At 46.0% G+C, this 20,246-nt stretch overlaps 1 protein-coding gene across 3 annotated transcripts in view; it reads right to left on the reverse strand.

Annotated features, from left to right (window-relative positions):
• LOC123029330 (putative N-acetylated-alpha-linked acidic dipeptidase) overlaps positions 1 to 20,246 on the reverse strand; it is a 35,307-nt gene continuing 15,061 nt past the window's right edge. For all 3 annotated transcript variants that reach the window (XM_044442200.1, XM_044442201.1, XM_044442202.1), the window contains 12 exons: positions 19,135 to 19,233; positions 18,382 to 18,467; positions 17,889 to 18,008; positions 14,871 to 14,953; positions 10,818 to 10,881; positions 9,390 to 9,457; positions 7,502 to 7,593; positions 6,351 to 6,441; positions 4,483 to 4,747; positions 3,561 to 3,642; positions 2,967 to 3,059; positions 1 to 2,551 (listed from right to left, as the gene is read on the reverse strand). In XM_044442200.1, the coding sequence (XP_044298135.1) occupies positions 2,362 to 2,551; positions 2,967 to 3,059; positions 3,561 to 3,642; positions 4,483 to 4,747; positions 6,351 to 6,441; positions 7,502 to 7,593; positions 9,390 to 9,457; positions 10,818 to 10,881; positions 14,871 to 14,953; positions 17,889 to 18,008; positions 18,382 to 18,467; positions 19,135 to 19,233 (1,333 nt within the window). In that variant the 3' untranslated portion in view covers positions 1 to 2,361. The remainder of the gene's footprint in view (positions 2,552 to 2,966; positions 3,060 to 3,560; positions 3,643 to 4,482; positions 4,748 to 6,350; positions 6,442 to 7,501; positions 7,594 to 9,389; positions 9,458 to 10,817; positions 10,882 to 14,870; positions 14,954 to 17,888; positions 18,009 to 18,381; positions 18,468 to 19,134; positions 19,234 to 20,246) is intronic.

The following is a 20,246-nucleotide window of genomic DNA, read 5'->3' on the forward strand; positions in this document are numbered from 1 at the left end:
TTCTAGATAAATCCATAACATTGATGCTATTTCATGCATGAATAAAAGTGGAATACAAATAAAAATTAGAGAAAAATAATCTAAAATACAACATTACAATATAAACAGAGTCAATGCAATTAGTCCAAATGGTTTGAAAATCCACTTTGTTGCCTCATCATTGAAAAAGAATCAATTCAAATGTCAACAAAGAGAACCGATCACCTTTTTTGAGTTTTTATTTTGAGTATGTTTTTTTTAAGGCAGGATCCACGTGCTTTTTCATCCAAAGGAAATGAAACCCCACTGTATTGCTGCCTCTGGATCTGCTCCTTGCTCAGAGAAGGTCGATTCTTCACCCATTCTCTTCTTCCTGTTCTTCTCCTCATTCCAGGAGACAGTGATTTCAGCCCAGCTCAGACTTGGATTAAAATGTCTAAGCAGCATCCATTATTTCAAACACCCTCCTGATCTCTTAATGCCTCATCAAAGATTAGCTGTTATAATCTGTTTGTTATTAGGTGTTGTTGTGGCTGAGAAGTGACACCTGAAATGTTCCTGAAACTTCCATCCAAACCAGCTTCAGCAAATCTCACCCAAGGCATTGACCAAGATGGAATTCTGCCAACATGAGCTGAAAGTAACCCATTTTAATAAGAATATAAATGTGATGTAAGTGTTCAGGTAGCTGACTCCAGCCCTCATAAAGCTCTCTTTTAGATAGTTAGGCACTGTTGATTTAAAAAGAAAAAGCTGATTTTCAAGCAGCCTCCATGATAAAACATGGCTGGTAGGACCAATTCTCCAAGGTTGCTCCAATTCTTGTCACATCTTCAAAATCAGCAGGAGGTCCATAGCCAGGAAGGAGAAGGGCAAACTGAAGCAGAGAGAGTTAATGAGTTATTTTTGTACTGCCAGGGAGCTTCCAATGCTGTCACTCTTTGTGGATGGTTTGGATGGCTGACGTGGTGCTCGTAACACAGAAGAGAAGTTCAGTGATGTGGTAACTTCAGTTGCAAAGACTCCACGTGTCTGTCCCAGTGAAAGGGCAAAGCTGGGACTTTGATGCTCTGTCCCTCTGGGGCTGAAGGCAAAAAGGAGAACCAAACTGCCAAACATCACAGCATCTTTTCACCTAAGGCCCTCACTGCTGGTAACTATGTCTTAGGCGAGGCTTTTCAACTTTTTACAATGGGGAAAAACTGCACAAAAGGAAGGAGACCCCCAAGGCATTGGGCCAAGGGGACAGGATGTGGATATCTGAAGAGCTTTGGAAAGCTGGGTTGAGATCCCAGGAAGGCTGGATTTGATCCCCCAGCCTAAGGTTCTGCATCCCTGAGAAACAAGTAGATACATCATGCACCTGTCTCTCATTTTCATCCAGTCAAAGGGAAGTGGTGGAACTCTTGAACTGGTTTGTTAATTCTGATGGACTGAATGGGACGAGACAACTTAATCCAAGCAAGGCAGAACTATGGGACAAAAGTATGAGGGGTGCCACTTACTCAGCCCATGGGGCTCGATTCCCGATGAGGGACCCACAAATGCTGGGCACACTTGTTGGTGGCTGGACCATCTGGCCTGGGTAGGGTGATCAGCTTGTCTTGGGAGGGGTTGCATTCACCTTCCTTGCAGGAGTGAATTGTTCCTCAGTGTGGCAGGTAGGCTGTGCCCAGAGGGAAGGCCCATGCAACAACAGGGGCTGCATGTTCTACGTACAACAGAAATACACTGCACACCTCCATCTACAGAAGCCAGAAGAAACTGTCAGTAAGGTGTGAGGTGCATTTTGCCCTGCAGGGGAGGCCACTAAAAGGATGCACTTGGAGACGTGGCTGAGATGTGAACTAAATTTGCTTCCATTCCTAATGACCCCAGTGGGTTATTTATTTGTTTGTTTAGTCAGGTAGGGATGGGTGGGAAGATGAGGTTTTGTTCCTTTTCAACTGTTAAAGCCAGACTTTTAATATTAAGCATGGCCAGTCATTAGTTAATAAATCTGTGTAGTCCTTTTCTCAATCAGTAAGAGGTTGGTTTAACTTTTAACATTCACGGTGTAAACATCTGCCAGGAAGAATAATACAGGTCAGCAGGATGCCTGAGCTTACAGGGGGAAAATTAGTGCTGGTCCAGAGATTCCCAATGTTATTATTACTGTCATGTTTGAGGAGCCTGAGGAATTTGGGGAGAAAGTGACCATCAACTTTCTCTTTTTCCCTTTTGCACTGTTCAGCTTTCTCCTGTCAGAGGTGTGTTGTCTTCAGACAAAGGAGCTTAACTGAAGTATTGAATTTCCAGGAAGGAACTTAATTTATGGCCATTTTAGGGGCATGAAGAGGCAGACTAAGTAGGGCTTCACCAAGCCCAGCCAATATCTTGGAGTCATGCTGTTGGTTTCAAAGTCCCAGCTGCAGCTGCCACTGTGAAGGTTGCAATGGAGATCTGTCTCTTGACTTCCTCCCAGGCCTTGTGTTGGTCTACTGCACTGGCAATGTCAAACAAAGCATCGTAGATCCCAGGAAAGGACACTCCGGCATATTTGTTGTGGTTGTTTGGTGCAAAGATGATGTGCCTGGGAAAGACAGCAGCAGCACCGTCAGAGTAATAATACTTATGGAGAAGACTTTGCAGCTAAGGAATACCTGGTCCTATTAAATAAGGTTTTTCCAGATGGGTGAGAATTTCATTTTCAATAACAATCAACCAAAAGTTGAAAACTTCTTCATATTTGCAAGAGAAATAACTTGAGATGGAAATGACTCGAATGAGGAGAAAGCAAAATTGCTAGATTTCCCCATCTCTAGTCTTAAAGAGAGAAGTATTTAGACAAATGAAGATGAGGTTGAATGTGGCCTGGCTTGAGAGTAAGCCAAGTCATTTCCTAACTTTGCAGGCAAAATGTTTGGCTTATTTCTAAACTGATTGACCACAGCTAATCAAGGAATATCAAGGGATGGAAAGAAACTATAGAGAGATTTCTCCATTACCTATAGAAGGACCGGCCAGGTAATCCAAGAGGATCAATGAATGCCCTTTCCAAAAACATCAGCTGATCATTCCAGGATCTCACTTCAATTGGGCTGGAAAGAAGACCATGGGGACAAAAACATTAAAAGGCCATCCCTTTGTCATGTATTACCTTCTGGCAAACACCAGGAGGAAGCCACCCTCAGAAACTCAGGTTCTTCAGCAACCCCTGAGAAGATGAAGGAAGGGCTGTCTTTGTTAGGCTCCCTCAGGCCCTTAATGGTATCATGCTCCTTAGAATGCCTTTATTGTTGGACCTCAGCATGAGAGCCGGTGTGGTGTAGTGGTTAAGAGCATGGGACTGGGACTCAGACGATCTGGGTTCTAGTCCCCGCTCGGCCATGGAGCCAACTGGGTGACTTTGGGCCAGTCACAGACTCTCAGCCCAACTTCACAGGGTTGTTGTTGCGGGGATAAGACGGAGGAGGAGATGTAAGCTGCCTTGAGCCCTTTATAGGAAAAAGGCAGGATATAAATCAATCAATCAATAAAATGAGGAAGGGCGTCATCCCTGGGCTGCAGTGTCTGGAATGTCGAAGACCCAGAAGACTTACTTATTGGTGTCCAGCTGTTGCAGTCTCTTGTGAAAGTCATTGGCAGCTTCCGAAAAATTCTTCACTGCATCAAGAAGGGGATCTAGAACAAGGAAGAAGGGGAAATTCTGTGAAATCTGCCATAAATGTTTCGTGAATTCACAAGGATAGTGTCAATACTCCCTGTGATTGTGATGTGCATTTCATTCTCCTGGTGAAGTTTCAATATGAAAGAATCCCATGGAAAAAAAGGAAGGAAAGAATCAACAATTGGTGGCTCTTGAACCCCAAAAACCCAGATGAGACTGGAGGGCAGCACAGCAGCTCCCCAGTAAATAAAAAATTCAATAAAAATCAGAAGGAACAGGAAGCAGAGTTCCTAGATCAGGGGATCTGTGGCCCTCCAGATGTTTTGGCCCACAACTCTGAGTGGCTCTTAGCATCATCAGTGGTAAGACATGATGGAACCTGTAGGCCAAACCATCAGGAACCACACATTCTCTCTCCCACTTCTTGTTCAGTCGCAAAGTTGTGTCCAACACTCCTCCAGGTTCTCCTATCCTCCACCATCCGCTGGAGTCCACCCAGGCCCACACCCACCGCCCCAGTGGCCCCATCCAGCCACCTCAGTCTCTGTCATCTCCTTCTCCCTTTGCCTTCAATCATTCCCAGCATCAGGCTCTTCTCCAGGGAGTCCTTCCTTCTCGTTAGTTGGCCAAAGTATTTGAGCTTCAACTTTAGTACCTGACCTTCTAAAGAGCAGTCAGGTTTCCTTTGGGATTGACTGCTTGGATCTCTGCTTTGCAGTCCCTCCCCCTAGATCCACATAATTTGGCCCAATCAGGATATGTGTAACAGCGTGGTTGAAAAAGTCAGCGTCCCCTCTGTCTTTAGGACTCCCACCTTGCACTTTGAGACCTGCCCCTTGACTGGTGGTACATACCAAGTGATACGCTGTATGCGATCAGGGCTGCCTGGTGTTTCAGGGTCATGTTGTAAATGACTTGAGCGTACAGGTTCAGCGCCTTTGCGTAATCCCGGCAGTCAAATGGAAGGATGGTCGAGTCGGCCAGTTCAAACACCAGCCCTCCCCGCACTCGGGCCACAGCGAGGTGGTTCTTAAATGTGGGGTCGTAGAACCGCTCCACAATCTCATAGGTATCATAGGCACTGTGATAAACAGGGTAGCTGCTGTATTTGTCAACTCTCTAGGAAGGAAGGAAGGAAGGAAGGAAGGAAGGAAGGAAGGAAGGAAGGAAGGATTGTTGTAACTCAGCTGTTTTTCCAATTAGAAGACCACGATGATGACAGGGTGCAGTTAACTCACACAACTCTTGAGCGTGGGTTGTTGTTGCTGAAACATGGGTTGGCATGTTGTCTGAACACAGCCAAGATGACAAATCATAGTGAACAAGCTAATGTGCACAGTCAACAACGAGCCAGCCTCGACTTTTGGGCGGTATGAAAATGAAATTATAAATGCACGCACGCATGCGTGAATGACTTGTTAGTGCAGCTGGGTCAGACTCGGGCTGGGAGGCAGCTCCTGGGAAGCCCTCGCTCTGGCACTCATGGACCTCTTCTCTTGCTCAGCCCAGGATCGCAGAGCAGGCCGAGCTGGGAGGAAGGCAGTGAGCATCTGGAGAATGGTGCTTAGCCAGCCGGCAACCTTCTACCATGTCAGGCGCAACGGCAGCAAGGCTGCTGCAGGTGGTGCGGGAGGGGGATGCGCTTGCGCAGGTGCCAGGCAGGTCTCCAGGACACTCTCTCCCCACCCCCGAAGCAGTGCCCCTCCTCTGCGTCAGGCTCGGCACCGAAAGGCTGCTGCATGCGGTGCAGAGGAGGGATGCTGCTTGCACGGAGCATGAAGCACGATTCCTGGAGAGTGCCTTGTGAATGCCGGGCTCAGGCTCAGGGCTGTGGCAAAGCAGACCAGGGCCCAGGGAGCTGATCCCAGGGAACCTGCTGGATTTGCAGCCCCCGCTCAGAGCCTTCCATGTCCCCTAGTTCAGACAACACGGAAGTGCCTCTTTCAACAACTCACAGTTCAACAGTGATCCACTGTCAGGGATCTTAGTCCCCAGTCAGCCAGGTTTGCTGGTCTAGCTGCAAGGCACATGCACACACGAACACGCACACTCACAATTCCAGCAAGGTCCACCGGAAAAGGTCCTCTGCGGTGCAGGGCTGGCCCTGCTTTCAGCCAAAGGGAAGTGTTTGCCTCAGACAGCAAATTCTGGGAGGCCACAGCAAGGTGCTAGAGTAGGGAACTGCGTGGTGTAGTGGTTACAGAGTTGGACTCCAGAGACCTGGGTGCTAGGGCCTACTCAGCCATGAAGCTCTCATGGAGAGAATTTGGGCCAGTCCCTGATTCTCAGTCTAACCTACTTCACAGGTCTTTTCTGCAGGGTGGAAAAATGGAAGGAGGAGGAGCATAAAGCTGCCTTTAATTCCATGTAAGAGGGGAGAAAAGAACCCAAACTGAGATAGATAGACAGACAGAAAAGCACATGGCCAGCCAGCACCCCCTAAGCCAGCACCCAAGCCCATTGGGAGGCTGCGGCTGCATTGCCATTGCTTAGGATTCAGCGCTCCAGTGAACGAGAGAGAGAAACCATCTTGCGCTTTGCCTCCAGCAGCAAAACAGCTTGGGCCAGGCCTGTCTGGGTGCAGCCCTGATGGCCCTGAACCGCAGAAGGAGGCTCCTTTCTGTTTCAGCCTTCTTGGCATGTGGAAGTAAGTGCTGAGCAAAGAGAGGGCAGTCCCCAGACAGCGTGTCTTAAGGGATCACAATAATGATCACAGCCTCACCCAATTTTTTGTGTAACGGGCTCTGCCTGAAGCGATGCCCAACCTCTGGAAAAAGACTTCGAAGTCATTGCCGGAACCCAGCTTGCTGATCCTTTTGAAAAGAGACAGAATGAATGAATGAATGAATGAATGAATGAATGAAAAGAGAGCAGAGATCGAGTGGTCTGACAATTACCATACAAATATCGTTTCCAAACAATGAACACAGGAACATAGGAACAGCTGCACTGGGTCAGACTCAGGGCCCAGAGTTAAAAAGTCCTTCCCCCATCATCCCCACCCACTCAAATGTGCAGCCACCACACAGTTCACAAGCATGCAACAGGGCTGCTTCGGCTGGGGAAACCTAAGACAGGACATGGGGCAGGTCTGGCCCTCGTCTTGTCAACCCATCGAGTGGTCCAGCGTCCAAGGGCTCCTGACACACGGCCATGCACGAGCTGCAACAAAGGTGGGGGCAACTGCCGGCAGCCCTGCCAACGCAATGGACTCGCACATCAGGAGGCCCTGCGGAGCTGAGCAGCGCCGGCCATTCTGCTGTCCCTTCAGCCTAGTGTCCAGGTGCTGTGACAGCTACTGCAAAGGTGCTGAAACACTTTCTGCACCTGAGGGCCACCCCAATTGCAAATACGCTCCCCGGGGGCCCCGCTCCAGTGGGGCCAACCTCCAAAGGGGAAGGGCCCAAATTTCCCAGTGTATTTTAGCTTAGCGCATTTAATGGCAGGACCTAAGCAATGGGGCTGTGGGATTTCCTGTCGACCTTTTAGAAGGGGGTGGGGACTTACAAAAGCCAAGCAAGCAAACAATTGGCAGGTGTGGGGAGACGGTGGGGCCAAGGCAAGGGGGTGTGCCCCCTACGGAACTTTGGAAGGCTGGGTGGAGACCCCACAATGGTTGGGTTTCGTCACTAAGGTTTGACCTTAAGCTTAAGGTTCCTCATCCTGTCTCTCATTTTTACCTGGTTGGGGCAGGTAAAGTAGAACCTGGAAAAGTACAGGGGAGAGAAAGTAGAAGGGCCATCCTGGGAGCCTTGAAGGGCTGGATAGGAGCCCAAGGTAGGCTGGCATCCGAGCCTGAGTGTTGCACCCCCCAAGCTGTGGGAGGAAACGCCCTTGTCGATTTCCCCCAATCCTTTCCCACAAGGGACTTACCAGGGGACGCCTTTATGGTCTGTGGAGGGGTTTTTTGCAAACCAGCTGTCATAAAGAGATTTGCCTTCAAACCCTTCATCAGGGCTTGGTATCTGTTAAAACATAAGGCATTTTGCATTCAGGGAAATGAAGGAAGACAGAGATCTCAACCTGACCTGCCTCACAGGGTTGTTGTTGTGAAAATGGAGCAAGGGGAGAGCCGACACTGTCTTTTTCTCCCTCTGCAATAGTAGTTGTGCTGGCTGGTCTTCACTTGTACAGAAGCAAGCAAAACCGACAGTCCTTCTGCCGATGTTTTCTCTAGTAATGCTCTGACAGAAGGCTGAATTGTGGGAGCAAAACTGGGACACAAAAAGGGAACACATGGACCACTTTGTGTGCCCTTCATTTGTAAAGTTCCAGTTTATTGCTGGAACAGGGAAGCACGTAATTTAGAAGTGTAACTAGAATGCAATGCAATGCCAAATTAGATTGGCTGACTGAGCTGGGTGATTCAGTCACAGCACACTGTCATTAATCAAGTCATATTACCCATGTGGTTTAAGGTACTATGTTATTTGTGCATCTACAAGGGAGGTGCTTGGCTTTAATTACTGTTCTCCAGAAGGTTATTTCTCAGATGAAATTTGGACAGAGTAAAATGCCCAGTCAGCTTTTGGTTCAGCCATGTGAGCCCCTGCTCATTAATTTTCCCTCTCTTTGTATAAATCATCTTAGCAAAAACAGAGTGCCTTTTGTTTGGTTGCAGAGCACATGCCTTGCAATCATACAATCACAGAGTTTGGGGCCTGTTAGGATTCGTAGAGGCCATCTAGTCTGACCCCTTTGCAGAACATTGGTAGAGCATCCCCGCAAACAACTAACCAGCATCTGCTTAAATACCTCCAGTGAAGGAGAGTTCACTACCTTTGGAGCCACAGAAAAGGACAACCAAATTGACCAAGGAACTGGAGTAATTCAGTACAAAAAAGGGTTACAATGTCTGGCATCATTTAATGCAGTAAGAGAGATAGAGACAGGGAGACAGAGAAATAAGGAAAGACTCATTAAAGCTCTACAAAATTATGCATGGAATACAGAAAGTGGATAGTGAGCTGTGGGGAATACCCTTTCCATTGGCATTAATGGGCACTTAAGCTCTGTTGTATAGATCTGGGGGTCCTAGGAAATATAATCAGGGATCATTTCCCATGGACCCAGGGCTAACAATGCCCACCAGTGGTAGTGCTGCATCCAATACCATGCCATAGTGCTGTTTAGAAGGAAACAGCAGATTCTGTGAAGGGAAGCCAAGCGCAAGCTTGCTGAAAGAATGCAGTCCCCCTGACCAGGCCACCTGCTTCCTCTGTTCAATACCAACATGGATGGATACATGACCGGTCTCATGACTGGTGAGATAACCACCCATTGCCTATTGTGGTGGGTGAGAAATTTAACAACCCAGATAGCGGCTCCTAAAGGAAATAAAACACATTTTCCTTTAGGGAAGGATGCAGAGCATTGTTGGAATGCTCCTTGGCCCTCTGAGGGCCAGAAGACACCTCAGGGCATGACACTAAAAGCCAGGGGTGGACACCGAGGCCTTGCAGATGTTGCTGGACTACAGCTCTTATACTCCCCCATCAGTGGTCATCTTGGCCAGCACTGATGGGGGCTGGAATCCAGACAGAACTGAAGACCCACAAGATCCCCTCCTTCACTATAACCTGGTGTGGAAGTTCAAGATAAGCCAGTGACATCTTGATCAGTGCTTGGATGAGACGCCCCTGTGAGTTGCCCTGCTGAAGTTCCCTGGAAAAGCAAGGGGGACAGTAGCCTAACAGATGAATACATCCATATCTATTTTTCCATAGGATGCTCTCTCTTCTCTCTCACTCTCTCCTTTTACCTCTTTAGTCAGATTGTATACCAAGCTGAACATCAATGGAGTGCAGTCCACTCGAAGTGTATAGTTGCCTGAAAAAGAATCAGAATCACAGAATAGTAATGGGGCAATGAGGCCTCTGGGTCCAATGCTCTGCTCAGTGTCGGACTCTAAATCAAAGTATCTCTAACAGTCCAGCTCTAACAGTCCAGCTGCATCTGGAATGCTTCCAGTGTGGGAAAAAAGTGATGTCTTTTAGATGGAAGTTGAAATTATGAATAGGGTTCCGATGATCATTTTTTCAGAGAACACTGAATAGGACATCCTGCTCTTTTCTGTATTCCTTCTATTTCTGCATTCCTTATCAGTTATTTTCTGTATTTTACATTAGCTAAACTATACTGTTGTAGAACTGGGGGCCAAGCTAGATGATCTCTTGGGGAGATCCCAACTCTGTTGTTTGTAATTAAAGGAAGCAAATAGTATTACGCATTCAGGGGATTTTGGGAGTAATTCTATGGCTCCAGTCAGCATCTGAAGAGCTAAATAACCTTTGGGATTCACAGCTCCAAGACTAGCATAATAAAAACAAAATTTATTAAAAATTTCTAACAAAGCAGGAAGAGGAGAATATAAAAAGCATCTCAGGATGTGAAATAACTTCAAACCCAGTTAAATATTTAGGAATAACCATCACAGTACATAATGATGCAATACAATTATCAAATAAATTGGATGAAGATTCAAAAAGACTTACAAAAATGGACTAAACTTTTTTATTTAAGCAAGGTTTTGGTTGATTTAATTTTATTTAATACTTTTATATTTTATTATGGATTTTTATCTTAATTTAATTTGGGTTCATTAATTCATTGGTTGTATTTACTGGTATGTGTGAGTATATTTTATTTGAGGTACTTTATTTTATGGTTTTAACTTTTATATGATCAATCATTGTTTTATTGTATTGATGTATATTTTTATGTTCTAGTATTGTAAGCTGTCCAGAGAACCTTGATGAGTTATGGGGCAGCATAGAAATGGAAATAAATAAATCAATAAATAAAATAGAGACAGATGTGTGACCCCCGAGGGTGGAATCCATTATCTTCTCCCCACCACACACACAGCCAGCATGAAAACCTGCCTGGCTGCTTTCCTGAAGTCAGGAATGCAACCTTGGAGGAGCATCCGGATGGATGGGGAGGCCAGGTTGCAAGATATCCTGAAGCCTCTCCAAACTGCTTCCCTGTCTCAATGAAACACTCCAGTAAAGGTGGGCAGATATGGGATGCTCATAAGTTTCTGGAAGCCTGCAGTCACTGAGAGCACAACCCCTCCGGTTCTGCCCTTAAGAGCTTAGTGTGCTTGTTTACCAAATAGACTGTCATGATGGCAATTCGTCTACTTCACTTTTTCTTTCTCAATCAAATCTTATGTACTTTTTTTTACCTTCTACAGAGGAATCAGCGTTGATATAGGCAACCCCACGCTCCTGTAGTATTTTGACATTTTCCTACAAAAGAAGGGAGGGAAAAATGGATTCTTCACAATCACCTTCCTCCTCCTCCTCCTCCTCCTCCTCCTAATTTCATTTATATACTGCCCTGGAGCTATCTGGGTGGTTCGCAACAAGGTGTAAAACAGAACAATAAAATGCAATGTGAATAATATAACACAGCAATGTTAAAAGAGTTTGATTTAATTTAAAATAGCTTAAATATAGTAAAAATGCGATAAAAGAGCCAGTAAGGAGAAGAATCGCCAAGGTATCTCCTCAGGCCCCTGGAGAATCAAGGAGACCTTTAAGGGCCTCTGCATAGAGGCCAGTCTTGAGCTAGTGCTGAAAAAATGGCAAATTTGGCACCAGGTGGGCCAGAGCAGAAAAGATGGGGACCACCACAGAAAAGGCCCTCCCCCAGTTGCCACCCTCCAAGCCTCTTGAGGGGTTGGCATTCAGAGGAAGGCTCCAGGAGTTGAACATAGTGTCCAGGTAGATTGGAGCTGGGAAAGATGGTCTGACAGGTATTGCAGTCCCGAGTTGTGCAGGGCTGTATAGGTTAAGACCAGCACCTTTGTTCATGTGCACGCTCAAAGAATTTCTTTCTGGACAAGCTCGTGCATGAGCTTGGAAAATTGCAGAGTGCAGCCTCACAGATGAAACCTTCATATCATCCGGCTTCAGCTCACACACAGAACGAGCCTTTCTCCACCAATCGTTCTGCACATTAAAATTTCCATTCTTTTCTCGGCTTTTGAAACGCAACACACAAAAGGCAATTCATAGAGAATCTGTCTGAGACTCGTCAAGATTATGCTGTAAAACATGATGAGAGCTCAAGTAATGCAGATGCATCAGCCGGTCGAAGCCAGAGAGGCATACGCATGGATGACAAATGCAAATCCGATAGAAAAGAATTCATTAATTTTCTCAGCAGAGTACTTCCCTGATTGTCATATGCCCAGCCCCTGACTTGCTTTGTAGTCCTGCTGTCAAATTCTTTTTCTGGTTAATTACCTTTCTTAGGCAAACTACAAGCAAGCAAGCTTTATCTCAGGCAACTTACAGGATCCTCTTGCAGAGCAAAGAAACCAAAGATCTCAGTAGGGCTGGCACAACACAGGACCTCATAAGCGTCAGTTCATTTCTTGGGCCATGGCAGCATGAGGGAGAGAGGCCAACAGACTGACAGTAGCTACTGTGGATCATCCTTCGCAAACTGAGTGGGCTCCCAGGGCCCTCCTTCCATGTTTTCACCTCTGGAGCTGCAGGTCTCTCTGAGTACTGCATGGCCCTGCTAGCTTAACTCTTGGATCTCATGTTCCGGCCCTCCTGCTATTCATTTGGAGCCTACATTCAGAGGGACCAGCAGGCTGTCCCCCGGTTCTGGGGGTTCAGTCTGGCTGTCCTCCCAGTGACGGTGGGGTGCCTTGACTTGTGTCTCTGCCATTCTCTCTCCTGCTGCCACCCCACTGACACTTCCCCTTCTCCTTCCCTATTCCTTCCTGGGGTGTGGCAGAGGGTCCAACCCCGATAATGTGAACGCAAATTATCCAGATTCATGGCTCAACTGAACAGGATGGAAAATGCATGCTTCACAGATGGGAAAGGCTAATGCAGAGGTGGGGCGAATGAGAGATTCAGGAATGATATTCAGGATCACTGGGACTCTCTAAACATCATCTTGCCATTCATCTCATGCTGGATTCTTCCTCATGACTGCGATCACTGCTCACTCTGTGCAAATGAAGAAACCTCACAAATCAAGCCGTATCAAATTTGCATAAATGTTTTAATTTCCATAAACTAAAGTTGGGCTGATGCAGTCTACAGGGAAATTTGCAAATTAGGGAATATGCAGAAAATCAGACTTGGAAAGCTGCACATGTCCATCAATTTGCAATCATTTTCAGCAATCGCATTCAGGGCTTCAAACAGGGCATGCTCGCGTGTTTTGCAAGCAAAAATGAAATGCTCGGATCGCCCTAATCAAGAGCGTAGCGGAGAGTTGCACGCTGCAATTGCAATGGGGGCAAAACAGCTTTTCCTCAGTGCTGCTTTAGCTTTAGGAGGAAAGACTCTTTTGGTGCTGCTCAAGGCTGCCCTCCCTGAGCTCATAATGGGGGGACAGGGTGGGGGTGGGGGCACAGTGTATATACTGCAAATCCATTTATTATGAAAAATAGCATTAAAATGCATCATATGATGGAAAAACGATTGCAAAAGTGTATATATGAGGCCAAAATGCATGGGAAAATGCCCATGAATCGCCCTAAAATCTTTTGAAAACATGCTGTGAGGTTGGAACCAATTGTCAGCATCTCAGACGAACTGAATTTAAGACTGAGGGAATAAGAATCTGAGAGACAGACCGATTGCCTGTCCCTGCCCACAGATGTCCATATGCCTCAGAATGGCCATCACTGGGGAATGCAAGCAGCACTGGTGGCTCCAGGATTCTGAGAGTCCTTGGGAAAGACCCCTCCATGGCCCCCTCCCTCAGTGGGTCCACCTTGTCCCCACCACTGTTGGCAGCTGCGTTTGCTCCTCATCCTTTTCTCAGCAGGGAGAAAGTCAGCAAGCCAGTAGACGGTGGCATGTACAGCTGCGTCCCATTCCACCACCAAGGCAAAGCAACAGGCAGGTGAGCCAGCCAGTTGCTATGGTGAAGAGGGGAACAGGTGCAGGGGCCTCTTGCCAGGGAGCATGCTGGGACCTGGGCCCTCAGGAGGGCCTAATCTTGCCTACACTTCATGCTGGGCCTGGCAAGGGGGAGGGTGCTCTGGCGTTGCTGGTGTGCTCCAGCAGGACACTCTGCCTTTGTACTTAAGCAAGGCACCTTCCTCTTGTGTTCATAAGAGCATAAGAAAAGCCTTGCTGGATCAGACCAAAGGTGCATCCAATCCAGCGCCCTGTACAAACCAGCTGCCCACAGGATCCCCCCTCAAACAGGATGGGTGCAAGACCTCTGCCCACCCAAGCTCCTCAGCAAGGGGTGTATGCAAGCGTTCCCCTTCTGGTAAAGACAGGAGCACATAGCCAGCAAGGCTAGTAACCACGGAGAGCTTCCTCCTCCATGAATCTGCCCAGTGCCCTTTTAAAGCCATCCAGATTGGTGGCCATCACTATTTTTCGTGGTAGCAGATTCCATAATTTGACAGCATGGTAAGTGTTTTGCAGTCTGGTAAGCCACTGCAGGGCACTTCATTCCATATCAGCAAGAAGGGAAGATGTTGTTGTAATGTGCCATCAAGTTGTCTCTGACGTATGGTGACTCTAAGCCCTCCAGAACGACAGCCCTGCTCCTCTCTTGTAAATTCAAGGCTGTGGCTTCCTTTATGGAATCCATCCACCTCATATTTGGCCTTCCTCTTCTTCTGCCTTCAACTTTCCCTAGCATGATTGTCCTCTCCTGGAAGTTTCACCTTGGGAGCGAAGGGTAGCCAGCCAGTGAAGAATGAGCGTATACTGGTGTTAGGTTCACTAGGCTGCTACAGCTGTATATTAACAAATGAGAAAAAAAATATGTCTTTTGCATTGTGAAGATGCTGCAAACCCTCTTTTTATCACTGATCATAGAATCATAGAGTTGGAAGGGGCCTAGAAGGCCACCAGGTCCAACCCTCTGCTCAACAGAGTACTCAAGTCTCCCATCCAAATGTTAACCAGGCCTGACCGGCTTAGCTTCCAACATTGTATTGCATCTCTGCACAGAAGCGCACTATGCATCTTACTTGAGAAGTGCTAGTCTGGAATGTCTACACCAGAGCAGAGATAGGAAAAAGGAAGATGTGTCTAGTTTGGCTCTCTCAACAGCCTCAAGTTCACTAGGCAGCCTTGGGCAAAACTCTGCCTCAGAATTCTGGCTTGCCCCACCGGTAGGATGGGGATAATTATATTCACTTACCTTGTTAGGCTTACAACTTACTAGATGCTGCACCTGGATGCTTGGAACCCTCAAGAACTGGTACATAGATGCCAAGCATAACTTACTATGGATTTACCTCAGCCCATTCTGTAGAGCCTATTAAGCCAAACTCTTCAGCATCCCAGCTGGCAAATATGACTGTTCTTCTTGGTCGCCATCCTACAAGGGCAAGATTTGGAGCCTTGTTGTTATTGCATTACAACCCAGAAAAGTAATGGAGCTAGCAAGGAAAATAGCACCTGGCCTTCCGAGTGTGAATAAGATTAGGATTTAATAAATGGATCCTGTAACAAAATGCGTTGGTGTACAGTCCACATTCTAGACATGCTGGGATTCGATGGGAGGGGGGTTCCCCTTTAGGGTCCCCCCACTAAAAGTGACTTGCAGTTGTATTTCAACTTTTGCTGGTCCTTCATTAGTTGCAATCCTGCCTGGGCTCACAGGGCCCTGAGTTTACTATTTGAGGGATGGATTTGCTTGCAATGGGATTTCCGTGCCTTTTGTAATTGGCAGCGCTAAGGATGCTGCTTTTTCTCCTGCAAGAACACCCTTCACACCAGATGGATTCAGTCCATAGCGATGCCACCCTTTGCTCTCCTTTGGCCGTCTAACAAGACTTAGGGAGAGAGAGCCAATCATTATCTGGGGTGCAGGAGGCATATGTTAATTCAGATTCCCAAAGCCGAGCTTGGAAACAGAGATCCAGCCTCTAAGTTGAGGATCTGTGCTTGGATCATCCTCCACACTTAGATTAGAAGAATCTGCAATGAATTTTAATCAAGTGCAAAAAAGTGATTGTGTAGAAAGGATAGTAATTGTTGATTTACAGTGATTTTTTAACTACTCAACATCCTAGGAAACATTTATTTAAGAATCATTGTTGTTTCTTTGTAGTTTTACTTGTATTCTTTTTTCTTCCCCTGCCCTTCTTTTTAAACTTTATGCTGTTAAAATGGAAAAGGACAGAAACATCCTCAACACTATGCTGGCTGCTTCTCCAGGGTTGGAAAACTACCTTGGAGGTGAGATAATGGGGGAACAGCATGGGGGGGAGGGGGCAAGAAGGTATGAAGATCAGGGGTAGGATAGAAAGTATCTTGAGGAGGCTTCAGTCCCCATCCCAAAGCTCCTGCTAGACAGGAGCAGGAGGTGCAGGGAGGTGGAGAGTGCTTCTATCTCTCCTTCACTCTGTACTGGACACTCATAAACATAGAAACAGAGAAACAGAGTGAGTCAGAAGGGGTCTTCTGGGCCATCTAGTCTGACCCCCGGCTCCAGCCAGCTCCACTCATGACATGCCTACCATGTGCATGTCCAGCCTTTCCTTGAACACCCTCATTGTTGGGGCTTCAATCACCTCTCGTGGAAGCCCATTCCATACCCTAGGGAAGTACTTCCTGGCATCCACCCTAAATCTTGGTTCCCTGAGCTTTGCTCCATTGAAATGCGCCCTACCCTCCACTGCAGGGGTAAAAAGGTCACGACCCACCTCTGCGTGGCACCCCCTCACGTACCTGTATGTCGCTAACAGGTACCCTCTGAGTCTCTGCCTCTCAAGGCTGAAAAGACCCAGCTCCCTCAGTCTCTGCTCATAATTCTCTGGAGCTTACGAACACTGAGGGCAAGATTTATAGGGCTGTATCCTTAAACATTCTTCTCAACAAACAATTCAAAATCAGATGTATGCCTTTCCCTTCCCCTCTCACCCTCGCCCTTTTTAGCCCCAATGACTTTTGCTGATACCCTGTACCTGGTCTGCTTAAATCTGAATTTGAAGAGGAAGTGAGCTAACCCAGTAAGGACAGGGTTGCAGCCAGTTGGGATATTTGGAACCCTCACCACTGAAGGCTTTGCCTTATTTATTTAATTATTTGGATTTTGCAACAGTTACAGAATTAATTTGTTTCAATGTATATTAAAAAGTTAGCCTGACAATTCACAGCCACCATAAATTACAAAAGATGTACAGAATATCACATTCCGCACATGATTGCACTCAGAATTACATATTCCTAAACAGTAGGTGATAATATGAAGTTGACAGTAATACTAATATAGAAAACATCATGAGAAATAAATCATGAAAAATTTAGTGCAGTCCTATGAATATCTACTCAGAAAATAAGTCCTATTGAGTTCCATGGGACTTACTCCTATGTAAACACAAACAGGATTGCCACCTCGGTTGACCTGTTTTATGTAGGTAGCAGAATGGTGATTTCATTGGTGCAGAATTTTTATATTTTTTAGGATTATGTACAAGCAAGAGCTGCTGATGTAGTTATAGGCTTGTCCATGGGCTCATTTAGACTTAAAAGTCAATCACAGGTCCTCACACACTCTCCCAACATTTCATTTGACATACCCAAAGCCAAGCATTTGGAAGCATTTGCTTCCATTTTCAAGTAAACATGGTTTGATCCCATGTCGAAAAGAGCAACTGTGCATGGTTTTAATTTTTTTTTTCTGGACTAGCCAGGATCAATCATGGTTTAAAGTTGGCTTTTTGAAAAAACAAAAAACAAAAAAAACAAAACATGATCAAAAGTAACCACAGTTCCTGATTTGGACATAATTCCCACTGCAGTTAGTTGAAAAGTGTCAGATCTCACGCTGTGCAAACTGCAGAGAGGGAGAGGGAGGGAGAGCACATGGGTCATTGGATGCAGTACTGTGCTTTAGTGCTATGTACAAATGAGTTACCTGTAGCCACATCCATGCATAATCCTCCTGTGCCCAGGGTATGCCACTTGATGGCCTCCAGATGCTTAGGTGTTACAACTGCCATAAACTTCAACCAGCATGGCCAAAGGTCAGTGCTGTATTCCATGGAAACCTTGCACCTTTTCAGCTTTTTATGACATTTGCTTGGATTTTAGGACATCTAATCTAGCCTTTTAATCAGTTTATTGCTTTCATTCGTTGCTGGATCAAAACTGCTTCTTCTTCTTATCTGCCTTTTTTAATTATTGCATTATCTTATTGCTTAATTTTAATGTCAGCTACCATGAAAAATTAAAAGGATGAGAGGATGCAGATCCTGACAATCACACAAACAAAACAGGTCTTCAGATCATGCTTTCTGCAGGCTCACCTTGTTTTTTCAGCTTTCCAAAGTTCCTGACAATCTCATGAACGACAGCGGCTCCACTCTTGGGATCAATCCCACCAAAGACCCAAGAATCACGATGGCCACCTAGGATGACGTACCTGTCTGGGGCAACAGAGTTGGGAATTTATTTTACACAGGTGTGCAATGCATGAGAATGGATGGCTAAAGCTCATCCAAGGATGCTTTGGGCTCAGGGAAAGAGAATAAGAACTGGACGGTGTCCGAAGCACCCAGGGCAGCAAAGGAAGCGAAATGGTTGCAGATCAAGCTTCCACCAAGGAAGCAAGAAAAGAATCTGCTGTGTACCATGTCAGACCATCTAGTTTGGGGGGATTACAGCTGTGGCTCTCCCAGTTTTCAGGTGGGAGCCTTAGCAAAAGATGCTGGAGTACACCGAGGACCTTCTGCACCTGCAACCATGTGTCCCACTGCTGGCTTGATCTCAGGGAGAAACTAAGCAGCAGAACAGCTTTACCTGGCTCGGTTGCGCCTCGGATCGTGCCAATCACATTGTAAATTCTTGTCACTTTCTTCAGGCTGTGGATGTGCATTTTGACTTTTCTAATGCAATGATAGAAGCAGATTCAGTTAGTAAGCAACACTGGCTTAAGAAATCAAGTTTTCACTCCTTAAAAAACTGCTCAAGGTGGGAAAATTCTGTGTTTATTCTTATGTAAATGATGAAACAGCTTAATGAAGTCACCTTCTTCATCCTTTTCAGAACCAGGACTCCAACATGCTGGCTGGGGATAATGGGAGCTGTAGTCAAATAAATCCTGTCAAACTCCTTTCAGTCTGTGGATCAGATTTGGTTTCTGAGTACTCTTGGGGCCATGTTAGGTGGTGGAGGTGGCCAAAGGGAGCTACTTTGGCTTTTACTAGAAATTTGAGCCTACCAGATGCAGGTGCAAAAGAATGGGTTGGACAGACATATACAGAGGACTGAAAAAAGGGCTCCTCTGAGCATATGCTCAGCTCAGGGATTTGTGGCATCAGACCCAAGATCTCAGATTCTTTCACACTAAAATCCACTCTCGGTTGGCCATCACTACCATTCTGTCTAAACAATCTAATTTAGCAGAGCAAAAGGTCCTTCGTGGCTGCTATTGTTGGGCAGTTGGAAGTCAGAAACTCTTGCAACCCACCTGGAGAGCTACTAAGATCTTAATCGACCTTCTGCCCACCTCTGCTTTAAAATCTAGATCGCATCCCCCTTCACACACCACACCTTTTGGAAGAATCTCCTCTAAAGCCTGGCCCAATGTTGTAATCCACAGAGAGATTTCCCTTCCAGCTGCCATCTGGTGGGGGACGCCCTCCCATGTCCCTGTTGAAAAATGAAAGTGTTGCATTCTTAATTCAAGGATTATTTTTATTTTAAACACATGCAGACACAACTTGTCTGCAATCATAAGGAAAGAACTTTATTCCCCTCCCTCCCTCCCTCCCTCCCTCCTTCCTTCCTTCCTTCCTTCCTTCCTTCTTTGCCTAAATCCAGTTCTAATCTAAAGGAATGTTCCTCCCATATGGAGATACCTGAACCTTTAGGTCATCTTCAAGGGCCTTCTTCTCGGTGTTCCTACAGAAGGGCCTCTGTTGTTGTTTAGAGAAGTCTTTGTCTGACCCATCGCGCCCCCATGGACAACCTTCCTCCAGGCCCTCCTGTCCTCCACCATCCCCAGAGTCCACCTAAGCTCACGCCAACTGCTTCAGTGACCTCCTCTAGCCACCCCATCCTCTGAAGATAGCCTAAAGGAATAATCCTATGTGTGTTCAAACCGGAAAAAAAAGTCCTAGCCCTTCCAGCATTCCTGAAGCTGAGGCATGCTGGAAATTGTAAACTTTTCTCATTCTAACCATGCAACGGATCACACACTAAATTAGCTTAGGCTGGTGACTACTAGCAAGAGGACTCTGTTTTTAATGTGGTGGCATCCTGCTTATGTAAGGCCCTCCTGAAAAGGGCCACCTTCTGTCCATTGCTTTTTCAATGCCAGGTAAGCATGCTTCCCTTTTCCTGCATTTTAGATGTTAGAAATCTATATATGATATTGCATTTTTATTTCCTTTGCCAAATATACTTGCTGTGTACTTTGTTTGTTTTCTTTTTAAGAATCATGTCATATGCCCAGAGAGCTTCCTTTACAGGGTAGGCTAAAATACAGTATAATATGTTGCTATAACAGAACGCAAAATAACCCATAGGTGTGTTTAGAACTGCACACTATAAAAAACATGTCTGTGTATTGGATCCCCAAAAACCAGGGAGGGGAAAGAAATTAAGTCATATCCCACATGCTTGCAGAATATGTCACACTGATCATAAAACTGATGATCCAG

This window comes from Varanus komodoensis, unplaced genomic scaffold (genome assembly GCF_004798865.1).
Source record: "Varanus komodoensis strain SLA01 unplaced genomic scaffold, ASM479886v1 scaffold4, whole genome shotgun sequence".
NCBI lineage: Eukaryota > Metazoa > Chordata > Lepidosauria > Squamata > Varanidae > Varanus > Varanus komodoensis.